This window comes from Pelophylax lessonae (genome assembly GCF_965119305.1).
Source record: "Pelophylax lessonae genome assembly, chromosome: 4".
Taxonomy (NCBI): domain Eukaryota; kingdom Metazoa; phylum Chordata; class Amphibia; order Anura; family Ranidae; genus Pelophylax; species Pelophylax lessonae.
This window is the reverse complement of record NC_138771.1, coordinates 20653673-20672850: the sequence shown is the minus strand read 5'-3', so window position 1 is coordinate 20672850 and position 19178 is coordinate 20653673. Positions and strand designations below refer to the sequence as shown.

The window sequence follows — 19178 nt, the reverse complement described above, 5'->3', positions numbered from 1 at the left end:
CATATTATATGGTTTTGGCAAGTCTAAAAGGAAAAAAATCTAAAAGAAAATTTGATAGTGTGTATCCAGCTTAACACATCAGGCAGCTTGGAGGCAAAAGGTCACCTCCTTTACACCTGTTTTAACCAGTGAAAGTCCACACTACATGTGCATTACAGGCAGTCCCCGAGTTACAAACGGATGTTAATTTCGGTCACTTGTGCTCCACGCTGGTCACAGTTACCGCTGAGCAGCCATCTTGCACCGCCAGACACATTACACACTGCAGTAGTGTGTGTATTGCATGGCCACAAGAGCCCCAGATAACATGACTGCACGCCCAGAAGCACCCGAAACATCCCACATCCCTGCACAGGCTGAAGTTGCACTTAAAAATGCACTGTTTCAACTTCGACTTAAGAACAAACCTACAGTCCCTATTGTGTTTGTAACCCGGGGACCGCCTGTACAGGCAGTTGCAGCAAAATCACCAATACCTTAAATGGGTTGCGTTTGGCAGTAGTTGTGATTGCCAAAACACAATGCTTTGGGGTTGATTTACTAAAACCGAAGAGTGCAAAATCCGGTGCAGCTCTTCGCAGAAACCAATCAGCTTCCAGGTTTTTAACTGAACAAGCTGAAGCGGCTTTGCTAACCTGCACAGTTGCACCAGAATTTGCACACTCCAGTTTTAGAAAATAACCCCCTTTATTGTCGAATAGTACTAACATGGCACGTTAACTTGCTACTCAGCGGTCAGTGAAACGTGAAGCAACCGCATGTTGCCCCTGTAAACAAGGCCTTAAAGTAGATGGCAATTTAAAATTGTCATTTTCTGGGCTTTGTCTAGGCTTGGAATTTTAACCCACAACACTTTCATTTAAAAGCAGTTGTAAAGTCATGAAGTTTTTTTATCTTAATGCATTCTATGCATTAGGATAAAAAGCCTTCTGTGTAAAGCAGCCCCCCTGAGCCCCCCCCCCTTCTTATACTTACCTGAGGTCGATCTCTGACCAACGATCTTCACAATTCCTTTGGCCACCTGGAACTCTCCCTCCCGATTAGCTGAGATACAGTTGCGGCGCCATTGGCTGCCACGGTTATTAACCAAAGTCAGGGAGCCAATCAGGAGAGAGGGGGGAGGGGCCAAACCGCTGCTCTGTGTCTGAATGGATACATGGAGCTGCACCTAGGGTGCCTCCAAAGCAAGCTAGATAGGAGGGAAGAGGCTAGAAGCAGCAAAGAGGAACCAGAGAAGAGGAGAACCCAGGCTGCCCTGTACAAAACCAACTGCACAGAGGAGGCAAGTATAATATGTTTGATTTTCACACAGTCTGTCGTCAGCACCCCTCTACAGCAGTCCCCCCTCTATATCAGTGTCCTCAGTTCCCCTTCACAAGCCCTCCTTTACATTACAGTGCTCCCCTTACAGAGCAGTCCTCTTTACATCACAGCCCCCCCCCTTTACATTCATGTAACAGGGACTGCTCTGTAAAAGGGAGGACTGTAATGTAAAGGGGGGCTTGAATGTAAAGGAGCACTGTAATGTAAATGGGACTGCTCTGTAAGGGGGGCTGAAATGTAAAGGGGCACTGTAATGATTATAGTGCCTCTTTAGAGTGGAGTCCCCTTTATATTACAGTGCCCCTAGCAATCACAGCCTCCGCCATCACAGTGCCCCTGCAGTATGCCCTCCCCCTCTCTCTAACATGACACTTCCCTATTCTAATCTCTGCTTCCCCTGTACAGGACTACTACCTTCGCGCCCACCCGACAATGTCATCTTACTAGCAGGGCAGGGGGCAGGAGGAGTTCTCCAATCTGCCGCTCCTCCCACCCTCTGCCCTGCTGATTGGATGACATTGCTGGCTAAGTGGGCAGAGGGGCCAGGAGAGGACACAGCCATGGCCGCATTGCAGGTGGTGAGCGGCAACCAAAGTCTGTGATAGTCCTGTTCACACCGATCCGCGGCCCAAGGGCTGGGGACCCCTGCTATATGGCATCTGCTCTTCGCTTTAATAATCAGAAAACTGGGCATCTCTCTGATTTAGTTTCACTCTGGTTCTTAAGAATCAATTTTGCTAATCTGTGACCCAAGCCCCACACACCTACCCGCACCCTAACCAGAGCAGGTCTTAGCCCAGAACGATATAAAATCCTTCAATCAATTATAAAGACAGACCAGCTCCCTACTTTTGCTTAGATAATTATATTCTCATTGCTGCAATAAGGATCATGATCAGTTACACTCGCAAATACACTCTTGGGTCTTCTGCCAATACAGTTGGCAGTCATCTCTAAAAACTCACTGCCCCGGAATGCTTTCCACCATACAGAATATGTTATATGATATAAGGAAGGAGGGGTTAAATGAAAACTCAAATAAGAAAAAGTAAATAACGCACTCACCCTGCCCTCTGAATCCACTGTGATCTCCGACAACTTAAATGTCACTTTTGGATTTGCAGTCCCTGAAAATTGAGTTAAAGTAAAAATCTAGAATATTTTATGCAGAAAATCAAAAAAATAAATATATTATATACTATATATATATATATATATATATATATATATATATATATATATATATCTCCATATCTTCTACAGTGACCATTTCCCTACTGAGGAACAAGTTGATGCTCACCAGCTTTGGGGTACCTAAATGAATCTGTCCTGCGAGTCTCCAGCATTGGGGAGGTCACATGAATTATCTCCACCTCAGATTCATCATTCTCTTCATACAGGATACGCAGAATCTGACCACCTGACGGAGCTAAGATTAAAAAAATAAAAAACGGAAGAGGGGGGAAAAAGTCAAACAATGGTGATGGTGCACAATACAAAGCTAGCTATCACGGCAATAAAAAAAAAAAAAAAAAAAAAAAAAAAAAAAAAAATCACAATAAATAAATCATATGTATTTGTAGTAGTAATAAAGCTTTTTACTTAGTAAAAACTGCAGGCATACCCCATGTTACTAAAGCTAAAAACCTTTTTGTACCTTAATGCATTCCTATTACCACTTCCACCCCCTTCCTGCCCAGGCCATTTTTCAACTTTCAGCGCTGTCACACTTTGAATGACATTTGCGCGGTCATGCTACGCTGTATCCATATTAAAGGTTTTTCTTTTTCTTCCCACACATTCAGAGCTTTCTTTTGGTGGTATTTACTCACCGCTGGTTTTTTTTTTTTCCTTACAAAAAAATAAAAGACAGAAGGAAAAAAAAAAAGTTTATTTTCTGTGAGAAAATTTTGAAAATAAGTAATTTTCCTCCTTCACTGATATGCGCTGATGAGGTGGCACCAATATGCCGCACTGATGAGCACTGAATGGCGGCACTATGGGCACTGATGGTGGGACTTATGGGCATTTTTTTTTTACTTTACAGATTACCTGTCCTAGGCTCCCCTTTGAGGAGGAGCCGCTGATCGGCTCTCCTCGCCACACACTGACAGTGTGAGGCGAGGAGAGCCGATAAATTGCACTTCCTCATTTACATGTGACCTGATGTGATTGGACACAGCCGATCAGATGGGTAAAGAACCATGTCATTGGCTCTTTACCAAGATTGGGGTCGTGCCGTGTCCTAGCAACACAGCGCAGCCACGATCGCCGCGTGAGAGGGGCTGTTCTGGTGCGCGAGAGCTGCACTGCTACGCCGTCATTTGACAGTGGGCGGGGGGGGGGGCAAGTGGTTAAGGTAGAAAACGTTTTATAGCACTCTCTATCCTCCCCTTTCCCTGTGTGAAGGCAAAGCGAAGGGAGAAGAGATCCAGTGCTGTGCACAGCTGCATTTCTTCTCCCCACTCATCCTCTTCGCACAGCATTCGAGCTATTGGCTTATGCTGCTGTCAATCAGATGCAGTGAGGGTGGGGCTAAGTCAGTGTGTGGGAGTGAGTGAGTGTGTGTGTGGGAGTGAGTGAGTGAGTGAGTGTGTGGGAGTGAGTGAGTGAGTGAGTGAGTGTGTGTGTGTGTGTGTGTGTGTGTGTCTATGGAGCGTGGCTCCAAAGACACACAGCTAAGCAACGAGCAGACACTGTGTGCCTCCATAGCAAACAGCAACTCATGAAGAGGAGCCAAGATCGCCGGGAGGAGACACGAGAAGAGGAGGATCGGGGTTGCCCTGTGCAAAACCATTAAATACAGCAGGTGAGGATACCATGTTTGTTATTCTAATTAAAAAATAAATATCACTTTACTAACACCTTAAGTCTAACGAGGTGCCTGCCGCCTGGTAGGCTTATCTCGAAATTGTCACATCTGACAGGACGATAAAGTCCAGGCTTGGATGCAGCTCATTGTGGTCTCAGTTCCAGTGACTCTGCTTTTGAAGGAGCTATTATGCCTACCCCCCCCCTTCTGCCCATTCAAAGAAGCCTTTGTATTATGTGAATTCATCCACAAAGTACAAAGGCTTCTGTGAATGGGCAGCAGAGGGGAGGAACAGGCATAGCTGCTGTGCAAGCTTCTCTCCTCTCACAGCCAGAGTGTATTTCCTGGGAGTGCAACAAACCAGTCACATGCAATACAGACAAGTCCTGGAGGGGACATGCACCCAATTGGAACTCGTAGCGTGCCTGCACTTTTTGCAAAGTTGCGGAATTCCGCTTTAAATGCTGAAAGTTTTTTAAATGACTGCATTCTAGCCAACCTGGGAAACTTTCCCCCAGTACATTGACCAGTACAAAAGTGTGCGCAAACGCTTACGTTTTGTACTCCTCTTAATATTTAGCAGAACGGTTCTTACTTGATTCATTGCGAGGACACCACCAATATCCAGTGTAGCGATCAAATTCCTCTTGCAGAACAAACGAAGCTACACCTGCAGACCGCGAGTCTTCCTCAACTCCAACCATTTCTGTGTAGAACCACATCACTCAGTTTAAAAGGCAGAAAAAGGAAGCAATACCATGACCTATACATTCTCCAGTTTATCTTAAAACTCATGGAACACTATCAACATCACTATGACATCATTCTGGAACAAAATTCAGAGACTAGCCTTTGTGTACGAAGGTCAACCTGCGCTCTTCTCCGCTCTCTATATTGGCGACCCACAAGTCATTACTGTGTACAAACGATATCCAGTTGGGGTCTGCAGGACAGATGGTGGGATCCATGCGGATATTGGGACAACTGCTTTCCAATACATGAGGCTGAAGAGGCTGCTTCTGCAGGTGCAAAATAGGCAAGATAAAAACACAATGACTCATAAGATTGAATTAATAAAAAAAGACAAACACCTACATATTTATTATATTGGGGACAAACATTTACATACACACACACACACACACACATTTATATATATATATATATATATATATATATATATATATATATATATATATATATATATACATACATACATACATACATATACACACATCTTTATCTCAAGCACAAGTTTCTAGGAGTTCCTGCTCACATTTGCCATTTTCACACTATCCCATTAACCCTCCCGTTGCAGGGTCTGTACGTCGTATGACCTGACAGCAGGGGGGGGGGTCTTACGCATATTACCATTGGCTGCAGCAACCATGTACAGGGGAGGGGAGCAGAGACACATCTATTATATCTTTTTTCACACAGAGCTCTCTTTTGACAGTATTTAATCACAACTGGGTTTCAATTTTATTATATAAAAACAAAAAAAAACAAAAAAAATAAGCATATCCATTAAAATAAATTCTTATCTTCTAGGGACACGGCCGATTTTTCTGGCAACATAAGGGTTGCAACCTATATAGGCTTAGGCTGAATCTTGAATCTCTAATCCCCCCCCCCCCCCCCCTTTTTTCTTCTGTTTTTTTTTTTTGGTGTTTGCTTTGATTTTTTCTTTGTTTCTTTTTTCGTGTGTTTTTATTTTCTGTTCTTTTTTTATTCGTTGTCTATTTATGCAAAGCCTTGGAGTGTTTTACCCAAGTAATTGGCTGCATTAACACTGCTTTATATTTTTTGTCTGATTTTGTATGTAAAAAGAATAAAAATGTATTAAAAAAATATAAATAGGCAAAAATGTATACTGCTAAGTCTTTGGTAAAAAAAAAAAAAAAAAATCCCAATAAGTGTAAATTAATTGGTTTGTGTGAAAGTTATAGCGTCTACAAACTATGGTATATATACTTGAATTTACGCAGCTATGGACGCTATACTGTAATGAATTATATACAAAGTCCAGGAGCTGAAAATCAAGGCCCCCCAAGGAGGAATTAAACCAGGAATCCACTGTGTGACTGAAGGAACCAATCCCTGTGCTGCCAGTCCTGAGCATGGGATGTAGATGCAAAGGAATTTAGCACAGACTTGATAAGGCACATGCACACGAAACGAATAGTCAGAGCATCAGGGCTTGCTTGCATTCCATGCTGGTTCCTCCACTTAGCTTGTCTCCATGGAGTGAGGGCAATTCCGGATATCGCGCTGCCTTTGGCGCTCCAGTACAACATCGGAAACACACGCCGGCGTCATCTGGACAGTATCCCTCTTCCTGCTTCACGGAGGGTTTTTGTTTTCTGCCCATCTATGCATCCACACACTGAGAGGCACAGCATTGAACGTTCTGGATTGACCACTGGTAATCGTCCATCCTCAAAGCTCTCACCGCCATCCAGACCCGTGTGGGAACAAGCATGCATTCCCTGATTTTAATTGTTTAATAAACGGACATTCAGTATGGATCGCTGCCTGTGGGTTCTCCTTCACAAGATAATGTCATCTCTGTGCGCTGTCCACATATTGTGCTATACTGTTGACGTGGCATATTCAGGATACCTTTCTGGATATGCAGGATGCCTTGATTCGCATACAAAAGATGGTTGACTTAAACAAAATGTCTGAGTTAATTAATCTCATTGATTTCTTTACATGTGTCACTGAGCTTGCAAAAGCTAAAAATATATATCAGCTGAGATGGTTCTACCCGCAACGATCTGTCATAAGGGGAACTCTGCCTGGACAGCTTGACCACAGAGCCAACAATATCTTCTAAAAGCCCCTTTGGAACCTTCTGATGAGCATCACCGAAGGAAATTCCCTTATGACAAATAATCACAATATAGATTAACCCAATGCTTACTATAATTAGTTGTTAACTTTGATTGGACAAAAGATGTTAGTAACAACCCATTTTCTGTACGTCATTTCGTGTATTTAAACTCTTGCCTGCTGTAATAAAACCAGGTCACTATGATTCAGCCATCTTGAGTCTTGTCTGATCTCATATCTATAGCTATATATATTGTCTGATTTGGTATCACTGACTAACAAGTATTTTGTACCTGAGGAAAAATTCCACAACACTGTAATGGCAGTTGTCAGCGAGTTATCGTGGGACTGTACAATCTGGCACTAACTGACACTGGTTGGGAGGGTCACAAACTGATGCTGATGTCACTAGTGGCACTAATAATCCTGTATGCCGACACTCAATCAAGGGGTCCCCAACAATTGTAATGTGGGTAATATGTGCTGCTTTTACTTACTGATCCAGTATTTTCCCCCCCCGGATTTTCAGGGAAAAGAAACAGCCAGAGTGCCGTTTTCTTTATACTGAATTCTGTGAGTTTGTAAACAAAGAACTCTGTGCTGTGACTGGATACAGCTGATCAGCAGGTTTCAGCCAAAATCATTGGCTACAATCTGCTGCCAAACTCGTGTTGTGTCCAATTACAGCACCGGTCAGCAGGGGGGCGAAGCTGTGCCGCCAGCTTGCAGTACATTTACTCTGAGCAAAAAAACACCTCCAAAGTCACAAACCGGTCTAACCGGTAAAAAAACGTGCCATACAATATACATTTCTGGTAACCTCACCGTGAACCCGCGGGTGCCCCCATCTCGAACAGTGTAGATGGCACTGCCAGCTTGGAAGAGGAAGGTTCCACTCTTTGCATGGTAATCAAAAGCAGAGATGCCCACCGTCCCAATACGTTTTCTCTCTCGCAGAAGCTCCTCTTCACGGGAGTACATGCCGTAATCAGGGGTGGCCTAGAAAAGCAACATTTTTAAACTTTTTATTTCACATGTTACACTTACAAATTAAGACACACAGGGGTTGATTTACTAAAACTGGAGAGTGCAAAATCTGGTGCAGCTGTGCCATGTAGCCAGCCAGCTTCCAACTTCAGCTTGATCAATAAAACCTGGAAGCGGATTGGTTTCTATGAGGAGCTGCACCAGATGTTGCACTCTCTCCAAGTTTAGTAAATTAACCCCATTATTCCAGTAATACAAATCAAAATGTTAGGACTGAAGCAAGGTTTAATTTACACCAAGAGTCGAGGCGGAGGTGGAGAGGGTGGCATGGGTGGAGAGGATGACAGCCAACCCAAATCCCTTCCACAGGAAGTACACACACATCCCCGGCTACTATTAGTGAACTTCGCCTTTAAATCAAATAGAAATTCAGAAATTATACCGCTCCCAGTTTAGTAAAAACTAGATTACAGTATATACACTAATCAGCCATAACTTTATAACCACCCACCTAATATTGAGCAGCTTCCCCTGCCAAAACAGCCCTGACCCATGGAGGCATGGACTGCACTAGACCTCTGAAGGGACGCTGTGGTATCCGGCACCAAGCCGCCAGTAGTAGATCCTTTAAAAGAGGACTTCCAATCTCCCGTAAAAAAAAAAAAAAAGTCAGCAGCTACAAATACTGCAGCGGCTGATTTAATTTTATTTTTTTTATTACAAAAACACAGCCACTCACCTGTCCCAGAATCACCTGCTGTCTTTCCTTGGCACCAGTATCCTTACTATGGGAACCCAGCAGTGACAGCTTGTGGTTTCACAGCTGGATGCCCACTGTGCATGCGTGAGCAGCGCTGCGCATTGTGAATGATGGATGCTGTCTTCTAGGACCTTTCATGTGTCCCAGAAGACTGTAGGGGGGGGGAGGGAGAACTTCCGTTTCAATTACCTAGGCAGTCGGAGCGGAAGTGGAAGAGTGTACACACTCAGCCCACCGCTCCTCAAAAGTGCCAATACTTCAAGAGGAACGAGGGATGAGTCCATAAAGCAAGACTTCCCCTTTTGGGTGGAACTTTGCTTTAAGTCCTGTAAGTTGTGAAGTGGGGGCATCCATGGATCAGACATATAAAAAGAGGTGAACCTATGCGCTACCAATAGAAATAAGGAGAAGGCTGGATGATAAAATGGGGCACCAGGACTCTGCGGCTAATTCCGTAGTGTCACCACATACAAAATTAAAGAAAAAAGGAAGAATCAGCGCAAGATGTCCCTACTAAGTGAACCATAAATACATAAATAAAACTGATAAAATATATAAAATTCTTCTTAAATCTTCAAAATAATACAAATATGTGTTTAAAGTGCAACCGTGATCAATAAGTGCTTATTGTGTTGGATAAATATCAATAATAAAATTCTTAATAGGGCGATATAAAAAAGTGCTCCTATGTTGAATAAATATGACGCTAAAAGTGAAAGCTCTTATTTAAATCATAAATGAAGTGATGAGTAAAAGGGAAAAGTGAAAAAATTGAGTAGGTGCCCTATGAAGAGGTATATAAAATGAGATATAAAATGTGCCAGTGAGAAAGCAAACAAATGACAATAAGTTGATCTCCAAATGTTCGGTGAATAGAAACAAATAAATTCTCCAATGAGGAAGTCCCACGAAAGCAAAAAGCAGGGGGGTGCAAATGGTGCACAAAAAAAATTACCAAAAAAGTGACAACAATAATGTTCTCTATGAAAAGTTCATAAAAGTGCAGTGACACAGGACACTTCCGGTGACAACCCAGTGCGGACTTTGGTGAGCTAAGAATCCACAATTAGGTGTAATGGCCGCTCACCTCCATTAACACTCAAATGAGCATTTCAGGTATATAAGGTCAACCTGCAGACCCTCTAGATCAGTTTCCAATCGATCGTACTCCTCAAATACATGGATGTACTGGATGGATAAGGTGGTTTTCTCCTCTAATAACCTCCGATATGTGGCAATGGCTGTATAATTCCTGGGATACTTTGATCCAGGAGAATGGAGTTTTATAAAAATACAGAGAGAGCTGCACACATATTTGTATTATTTTGAAGATTTAAGAAGAATTTTATATATTTTATCAGTTTTATTTATGTATTTATGGTTCACCTAGTAGGGACATCTTGGGCTGATTCCTCTTATTCTTTCATGGATTAGACATGTTTTTCCAGCACATCCCAAAGATGTTCGATTGGATTGACTGAAGGGAGAAAATGCTGCTCCAGGTGTGTGATGGTAGCTTAGAGGTGGAATATCCCATAGAGCAGGGCTCGACAATCCCCGGGCGCCAGGTCGCATTTGCGACTAGAATTAGCAACCTGGCGCCTGGGGGTGCCCTGCAGAAGGTGTCCTGTCATTTTTGCCCGGACTTCCTCGCACGGAGTGCACGGACTTCCGGGCCGTCTGAAAATTGAGGCCCCGGCTTTTCGGCCTACTTGAGATGACAGGCTTCCAATGGGGAACTGGCGCCCTCTTGTGGAGGCTGGGAGTAATGACTGTTGTAATGACTGTTTCCACTGCCTTTTTGTTCTCAATTCATTCATTACCATCTCCCTGTCCAGTTAGTTACCTTTGACAGGGAGTGTGGTTATTATTATTTAATTTATTTTTTAAATGTAAAAAAAAAAAAAAAAAAAAAAAAATCTTTTTTTTCCAATTATTAAAAAAAAAATAAAATATATATCTATCCATCTATCTATCCATCTATCCATCTCCTTTTTTTTTCCTCATCGCCATGCCACAGCTGAAGGCCCGTTTCACACGGGCTGTCTGATCAGGTCCGCCTGTCAGTTTTTCAGGCAGACCTGATCGGACCCCTCATTCTCCTCTATGGAGCAGTAATCTGCTGCCATCTGATCCTGTCCACCAAAAGCAGACGGATGGTGGTTCTATTTTCTATCCATCCCGTGGATCGGATCAGATGGCATCGGATGGAAAGAGACAGTCTGTTTTCATCCAATTGTGCTATAGAGGAGAGTGGGGTTCTAGTCGTATTTATGTGTAAATTTAGTATCCGTTTTATTAAATAAAGCTTGGTAGTTAGTTTAAAAAAAAAAAAAAAAAAAAAAAAAAAAAAAACTGGCTCCTAACTTTTTTAGCTGGCTCCTAGATTTCAGGAAAATTTGTCAAGCCCTGCCATAGAGTGCTAGCCCTGGTCCGCCTCCGTGGAAAACTTGTAAGAAAAGAAAAGGGCCGCACATCCAGGAATTCCAATTGCCTTTAATTTCCAAAGTGATAACAAAGTGATGACACCAAAGACACCAACATAGGGTCACGTAGACGCGTTTCACACATACATCTTGTGCTTCGTCATTATCAATGATTAAGCACAAGATGTAGGTGTGAAACGCTTCGACGTGACCCTATGTTGGGGTCTTTGGTGTCATCACTTTGGAAATTAAAGGCAATTGGAATTCCTAAATTTGCAGCAGTTTCTTTTCTTACAAATTCGATTGGATTGAGGTCTGGAGAATTTGGAGGCCAAATCAAAACCTCAAACTTGTGGTGTTCCTCAAACCATTTTTGCAGTGTGGCAGGGCGCATTATCCTGTTTAGAGACCACGGCCATCAGGGAACAGAGTTTTCCATGAAAAGGTGTACTTGGTCACCAACCATATTTAGGTAGGTGGTACGTGCAAAGTAAAATCCACATGAATGACAAGAGCCAAGGTCTCTCAGAAGAACATTTCCCCAAAGCATCACAGTGCCTCTGCCAGCTTGCCTTTTTCCCATACAACATCCTGGTGCCATCTCTTCCCCAGGAAAGTGACACACACGCACCCAGCCATCCACATTATGTAAAAGAAAAGGCGATTCATCAGAGCAGGCCACCTTCTCCAATTGCTCCCTGGCTCAGTTCCAATGCTCATATGCATTTTCAGAAGCTTTTGGCTGTGGACACGGGAGAGCATGGGTACCCTGACTGGTCTGTGGTTAGGCAGCCCCATACACAACAAACTGCTATTCTCATTTTTTTTCTGCTTTTAACACAACTTCAGGGACAACATGTTCACTTGCTGCCTAATATAACCAACTGACTTTCACATGCCATTTTAACAAGATAATCAATGTTGTCCACTTAACCTATCAGTGGTGTTAAAGTCACATCTCATATCTCACCTGAAAGGTATCCAGTAGAGGTTTCCAGGACAGCATGAGAACTGCACCTCTGTTAATGTTCTTTGGGATCTCAGAGTAGAATAATGTATTCTCTCGGTTCTCTCCGGACATTGCTGAAGAGGAAAGAGAAAAGAGATTTGTGCTAAAGAAGACGCTGGACAGCGATGCGGTACATACACAAACACATCATATCAGATTATGAACCACTAAACCGCCCTATAACAGTTTACTGCTACAGGGCCGGCAGCTCTGTGCAGGATCACAGACACACATACATACATCAGTGAAAAACTACCAGCGCAAAAATGATGCAAAGTGCATATATAAAAAAAAAAAAAATATTATACACACATACATACACACACACACATATATATATATATATATATATATATATATTATATAGTAAAACTATATGCCGTATATTGTGCAATAATTAAATATCCGGCTGCACACACCAACTGTGTTCACTAATCACAATAAAGTACTCAGTAGGAGGAAGTCATTGCTTAGCGCGCTGACGCAACGCGTATAGGGGCGGAGCCTGCATGTCGGACGTCACATACCCTCCTGACTGTCACGGAACTGCGCTGCGTTATGCACTGTCAAGTGCCGTCTTTTGTTAAGTGTATCTCTTAAATAAATTATCTTTACATGATCCAACGGAGAGCATTCGAATCTGTTCTATATTCTCTCTAATATGTGCCCTTGATTGAGTTGGACCGGAGCCTGGAATCTTCACCGTATTCCCTTGGGTGATCATCATCTCTTTACCCCAGTGAGGGGACAGCTGTATCAGACCCTGGGTGACTCTTGGGTCTGCAAGTGAAGTGAGAGGCCACTGTGATTGGTTTTTCTACACAATCACCGAGGTGCAGATCACTGGAGATTATTTTTATTGGATTCTATTTGATGGACTTATTTCTTGCACTATATATGCACATTTATTTCACTGTTTGAGGATTTAGCTCGGGATGACATCACTTCCGGGTTTTTACATGGAGACCCGATCAGAGCCGAACACAGCTTTGATCGGGTCTTCTCTTCGGCGGCCAGGTTTTTACATGGCGACCTGATCAAAGCCGTGTTCGGCTCTGGTCTTCTCTTCGGCGGCCGGGTTTTTACATGGAGACCCGATCAGAGCCGAACACTGCTTTGATCGGGTCTTCTCTTCGGCGGTCAGGTTTTTACACGGAGACCCGAACACGGCTTGGGGATCTTTGCTTCGGCGGCCGTGCAGGCTGGTTGCCCGGGTCTCCCAGTGGGAAGGCGGGGGGTGGAGTCCTCTCCCGCTCCTTGTAATGACTGCCGAACGGCTTCTCAGCTGCATCGGTCGTCATTACAAGAAAGCCGGCCGTCAGCTATGGAATCACTCCGGTACAAGCACTTTCCTAAAATATCGGTAACCTCAGGAGCCGATTCCCATAGATCAGGGAAAGTGCATATCGGCTTTGCCGATAATCGGTCGATCCCCACTTACTAGCACTTTTTTTCCTCATCGATACTCTAAGTATTGTATCACAACATCCATATGGAAAGATCAATGGGTAACTGCTTGATACCATGGCCAAGATATCCTCCACTCCAGATGATGTCTTGTGAGACAAAACACGTTTTGTCAGCTCCAGGTGTTCTGTCTACTATTTAAAAGCGCTTTTTTTCTCTCATCGATACTTTAAGTGTTCCTACTTTTAAAATAAATGGTTCCTTTATTGGTACACACTATGTGAGCTTTCTATTTTATTGAGCTCTTGTGGATGATATCTTGGCTGTGGTCTCAAGCAGTTACCAATTGATCTTTCCATATGGATATTGTGATGCGTTTGGAGGTGGCCCCTGAGTACCGAAGGCATTCCAGCATCAGCAATACAGTGACAACTATTTCTCCTCAAATGCGTGAGTGACCTAAAGAGTGTATACTCCATCTGGTAAGCGCCCTACTCATCTCATTTACCGGTGTGGGGTCACATATACCAGAGATCACTATATTTATCCAAAAGGAGGAGATTCTTCACCTTGCACTTTTGGTGGACTTTCCTACAGATAACATTTAATAATATATTCACCTCTTTAAATTGGATGGACATGGACTACAGGTGGTCCCTGGGTTACAAACGACTCCTACTTACAAACAGAGGGAGACAACAGGAGGTGAGGAGAAAACTAGCCCTAGGAAGGGAAATTTTTCTCCTGTAAAAGTTCTCACGGGAAAAAAGTAGGGATGCACCGAAATGAAATTCTTGGCCGAAGCCGAATAATAATGAAATGCTTGGCCGAAGGCTGAATACCGAACGCGGTGTTTCGCATTTTTTCCATTTATTTTGCCAATTTTTAGGGGGCACGCTGATGGGCACATTTTATGTTAGGGGGCACGCTGATGGGCACATTTTATGTTAGGGGGCACGCTGATGGGCACATTTTATGTTAGGGGGCACGCTGATGGGCACATTTTATGTTAGGGGGCACGCTGATGGGCACATTTTATGTTAGGGGGCACGCTGATGGGCAAAACAAAACATTTAAATCAGCGTTGCTCTTAACATAAAATATGCTCATCAGCATGTCCCTTAGCATAAAATAAGGGGCACGCTGATGGCCACATTTTATGTCAAGGGAGCACTCTGTTGGGCACATTTTTTTTCTTTTTTTTTTTAAGGGTCACTTTATAGGGCACTCTAATGAGCATGGCAACATATGGCAAAATATGCCAGTCTGCACACTAATGCTTGTGCAGCTACCGTATTCTCCCCCAAATGTGCTCCACATACCTGAACTGCAGCCAGGTCGGAGCCAAAAGCCACGAACAGGGGGGCGGGGCGTGCACATAGTGTCACGTCCTAGCTCGCTGGACCGACTGTGAAGGAGCCGCAGTCAGGAGCAGGGGGCGGGACGCGCGCGTGACGTCACACCCCCTACTCGCGGCCGGACAGGACACCGGCGGCGTGTGAGCAGGGAGCCGCAGTGAGGAAGGGGACTGAAGGACTCCTAGGTAGCGGGCTCGCGGTCCGGGCGGAAGCATCGCGCGGGCCACCATTTAGTGACCGCCGCTGTAGTGCCTCCGGCTATGTTTACAGTGATGCTCGGGGATGGCGGGTCGCCGGTCGGGACATTGTTCGGCACATATTTATTCGGCCTTTTTACTTATTCGGCCGAACACCGAAAGTGCTTTTTTTGCTTTTTTCGGCCGAATAATGTTTGGTTGCCGAACATTCGGTGCATCCCTAGAAAAAAGGTGTCTCTACTGAAGCTTTATTACTAATCCTGGTTTCCTCAACAACCCGAAATTTTCAAAATCCAATTGTCACAGAGACAGAAAGTGAGGTGAAGTCTTCTGAACAGGGGCACAGACAACAAAACAAATGGTACAGGGGTGTAAATCCTTCCCTATACTATCCAAAAAAAAAACCCTTAAAATTATTTTGGCTGGAGCTACACTTTTAAACAAAGCCACAGTCCCCATCTTGTTCGTAACCCAGGGACCGCCTGTATATGCATTCAATCTTTATTACTTATATGCACTTTTAGGACCATTATTATGGTTTACAATATATACTCGAGTATAAGTCGACCCGAATATAAGCCGAGGCTCCTAATTTTACCACAAAAAAGTGGGAAAACTTATCGACTCGAGTATAAGCCTAGGGTGGGAAATGCAGCACCTACTGGACCCAACTGGACCACCACGAGACACAAAACAGGGGCTGCGGGCATGGTACAGGAGATGGCGCAGGTCATGGTATAGGCGTGGCACAGGTCATGGTAAGGGCATTGCACAGGTCATGGTAAGGGCATGGTACAGGAGATGCAGTGCTGTGGGCATGGTACAGGAGAATGTCCTGTACCATGCCCGCAGCACTGCATGAGGAAATGCAGGGGCTGCGGAGGAGTCTCACTTACCTTTCGGCGAGGCGCCTTTGATTTAAAAATCGCGCCGCCCGGCGCCAATACGTCACCGCGAATGTGCCGCCGATGCTCGGGAAAGCCCGTACACGTTCGACTATTCCTGGGCATGCGGCACATGCGCGGTGACAGGTCGGCGCCATTTTTAAAAAGACAGTGACTCCAGTATAAGTCGAAGGGGGGCATTTTCAGCATGAAAAAACATGCTGAAAATCTCGGCTTATACTCGAGTATATACGGTATGTCACAAGGCACTTTAATATAGGTTTGCACAATTTTTGCTTCATTTGCACATATTGATCTGTTTGTTTTGAATCTTACTTTACGCATTTATTTTCATATCACCAGCGCTGCAATATTTTTTTTATCATTAAATACTAAACCTTACAAGCACAAAGTACAGGTAGACAGATTAGGCCAAACTCCCTGGGAAATGTATGCAAATAACTCTCTAAATGGACTAAGGACTTGTGAATAATCCTATGTAAATATTCTCCTTTTGGAGTACATTGCGTACACAAACAGTTCTCCTCCGACAGAATAATCTGTCTAATCGGGAAGAGCCAGACAAATGCAAGGAGCCAGGGTAACCAATGTGACCCCTTCTGAGTCTATACTACTGATAATGTCTGCCAGCTGGTGAACTCTACAGTATTGTTTCTATAAGGATAATGGACCATCATCCTATTTGTGTACTTGTAATGCACACCCTGCTTTTAAATAATTACTTCAACTAATAGTCAATTCATCTGCAAAGAAAAGCATTGATCTCAAACACTAAACTCTTAGAGCCGGTTCACACTAACCGACTCAGTTGCCCTGACTTCGGGCGACTTTGAAGACTCCTGTGCAGCACAACTTCACCGCGGCTTGCAAACGACTTCTCATAATAGAAGTCAATGCAAGTCGCTCTGACTTCACCAAAAAATAGTGCAGGAACCCTTTTCTAAGTCGGAGTAACTTGAGTCACTCCGATTAGAACGGTTCCATTGCACAGCATTGGAAGCTACTTGTCAGACGACCAAGTCGCCTGACAAGTCGGAGTAATGTGAACCGGCTCTAAGTGACTGGAGGGCAAAACAAATATTATTGCCCAAGTGCAATCTTGCACCTTTAACATGTTTTAGTAAAACCGTACATAATCAGAACTACTTTAAGCATCCAGGTAAATTCAAACGTGTTTTTTTTTTTCCAGGACAAAGTTAACTAATTTTGGTGGCAATAAATCTTTTTTTTCTTTTTTTAGATCAAATAAGGAAAAACTAGCCCACTATAGTTAAAAAAAAAAAAAATAATAAAAGCTAGAGAGAGGGCAAAATTAGTCACAATTCTGCAGAGAAACCAATCAGCTTGCAGGTTTTATTGCTAAAGCTTAACTAAACAAGCTGACGTTAGAAGCCGATTGGTTTCTTTGCAGAATTGTGAATTTTCCCTCTTTAGCTTTAGAAAATAAACCCCTGACACTGATACGAATTAAAAAAAAAAAAAAAAAAAAGGGGATTTTTTACTTACCGTAAAATCCATTTCTCTGATGTTCATTGACAGACACCGCTCCTGATCTTCACCATTGGGTTATACTGCCCTCTACAGGAGGAGAAGTAGGACACTAGGCAGAAAAAGAACTTGACTACGCCTATGGGCAGTCCCAGGGGGTATACTCCCTCTCTCTGCTATAGGTACTCCGTTTGGTTACAAGCAGTGTCAGAAGTATTACAACTCCACAGAGGGGCGGGTGCTGTGTCCGTCAATGAACATCAGAGAAATGGATTTTACAGTAAGACAAAAATCCCATTTTCTCTTTCATTCATTGACGGACACAGCTCCTGATCTTCTTGACCATTTGGGACGTCCCAAAGCAGTGTTAAACATTAGGGGTGGGAACAGCAAGAAAAAAATTCCCAAGGCTAAACAGTATCCATCAAGGGGAGCACAACCAAAACAACTGGAGCCCAACTGAAAAACAGTAGACCCCCAAAAAGGGAACAAGCCCTCTAAATGGCAGCCTGCAAAACCTTGCGGCCAAAAGAAGCATTCGGAGATGCCCACACATACACTTTTTAAAATTTTGTGAAAGTTTGCACCGACGACCAAGTAGCTGCCTTGCACACCTGTGTTACTGACACCGGATGACGGAAGGCCCGAGAAGCACTGAGCGCCTGCGTGTAGAGAGCCTTCACAGGGAAAGGAGAAACCTGACCCTAAATCGAATAGGCCTGAGTCACTGTCTGGCTGATCCATTTAGAAATGGTCGCAGATGAAGCAGATAGTCCTTTTTGAGGCCCATCCGTAAGCACAAATCATGAGTCTGACTTCCTAAAAGACTGTAGCTGCCAGGTACACCCGAACAGCCCGAACCACATCCAGGGAAGACAACACAAATGTCCTCATTCAGGAAATCATTCAACGGAAATCAGAGACACCCTTTGGAAGGAAAGAAGAACCACCGAATAGGAACAACAAGACAATGCTGCCAATTCCAACCCTGCGCGCAGAGGTGATAGCCACCAAGAAGGCCACCTTCTGGGATAGCGTAAGCAAGGGATTCTCCCGAATATTTTCAAAGGGAGGCTTCTGTACAGCTGAAAGCACCAAGTTGAGATCCCAAGTTGGTAGTGGGGAACCGCACTGGTAGAGTCAAACCTCGAACCCCTGAACAGTATGCAGCAGAAAGTGCGTGGCCAAAGATCGTTGAAAGACGACCGCCAAGGCCGACACCTGGCCCTTAATGGTACTCAAGGAAAACCTTTGCCCAAACCCCCCGTTGAAGGAAGGTCAAGACCCTAGCCACCGAAAAAGAGCGAGGGTGAACACCAAGCGACTCACACCACGAAATGTATGCTTTCCACGTACAATGGTAGATCTTCCTAGAAGTAGACTTCCTAGCTTTCAGTAGTGTAGGATTTACTGACCCAGACAAACCTCTATCCTTCAGCACCTGGCTTTCAAAAGCCAAGTCATCAAAGCCAGCAACTGTAAAGCAGGATGGAAGAATGGCCCTTAGGACAGCAGATCCTCCCTGAGAGGTAGTTTCCAAGAGGTGTCGGCATACCAGGAGCGGAAAGACCAAACCAGGGCCAATATAATTCCTTCTGCCTCGATCCTGCGCAAGAGTCTCGGCAGAAACTTGAGAGGAGGGAAGGCATAAATCAGATACTGGCCCCAGGG

The 19178-nt window shown here is 43.9% G+C and overlaps 1 protein-coding gene across 1 annotated transcript in view; it reads right to left on the bottom strand.

Moving 5' to 3' along the window:
* The window catches only part of DPP8 (dipeptidyl peptidase 8), an 84597-nt gene that overhangs the window by 45121 nt on the left and 20298 nt on the right, over nucleotides 1-19178 (bottom strand). Inside the window, exons 3-8 of the mRNA XM_082254184.1 lie at nucleotides 12114-12226; nucleotides 7796-7969; nucleotides 4986-5154; nucleotides 4731-4841; nucleotides 2624-2752; nucleotides 2389-2450 (exon numbers count right to left, since the gene is read on the bottom strand). Of these exons, the coding sequence (XP_082110310.1) occupies nucleotides 2389-2450; nucleotides 2624-2752; nucleotides 4731-4841; nucleotides 4986-5154; nucleotides 7796-7969; nucleotides 12114-12226 (758 nt within the window). The remainder of the gene's footprint in view (nucleotides 1-2388; nucleotides 2451-2623; nucleotides 2753-4730; nucleotides 4842-4985; nucleotides 5155-7795; nucleotides 7970-12113; nucleotides 12227-19178) is intronic.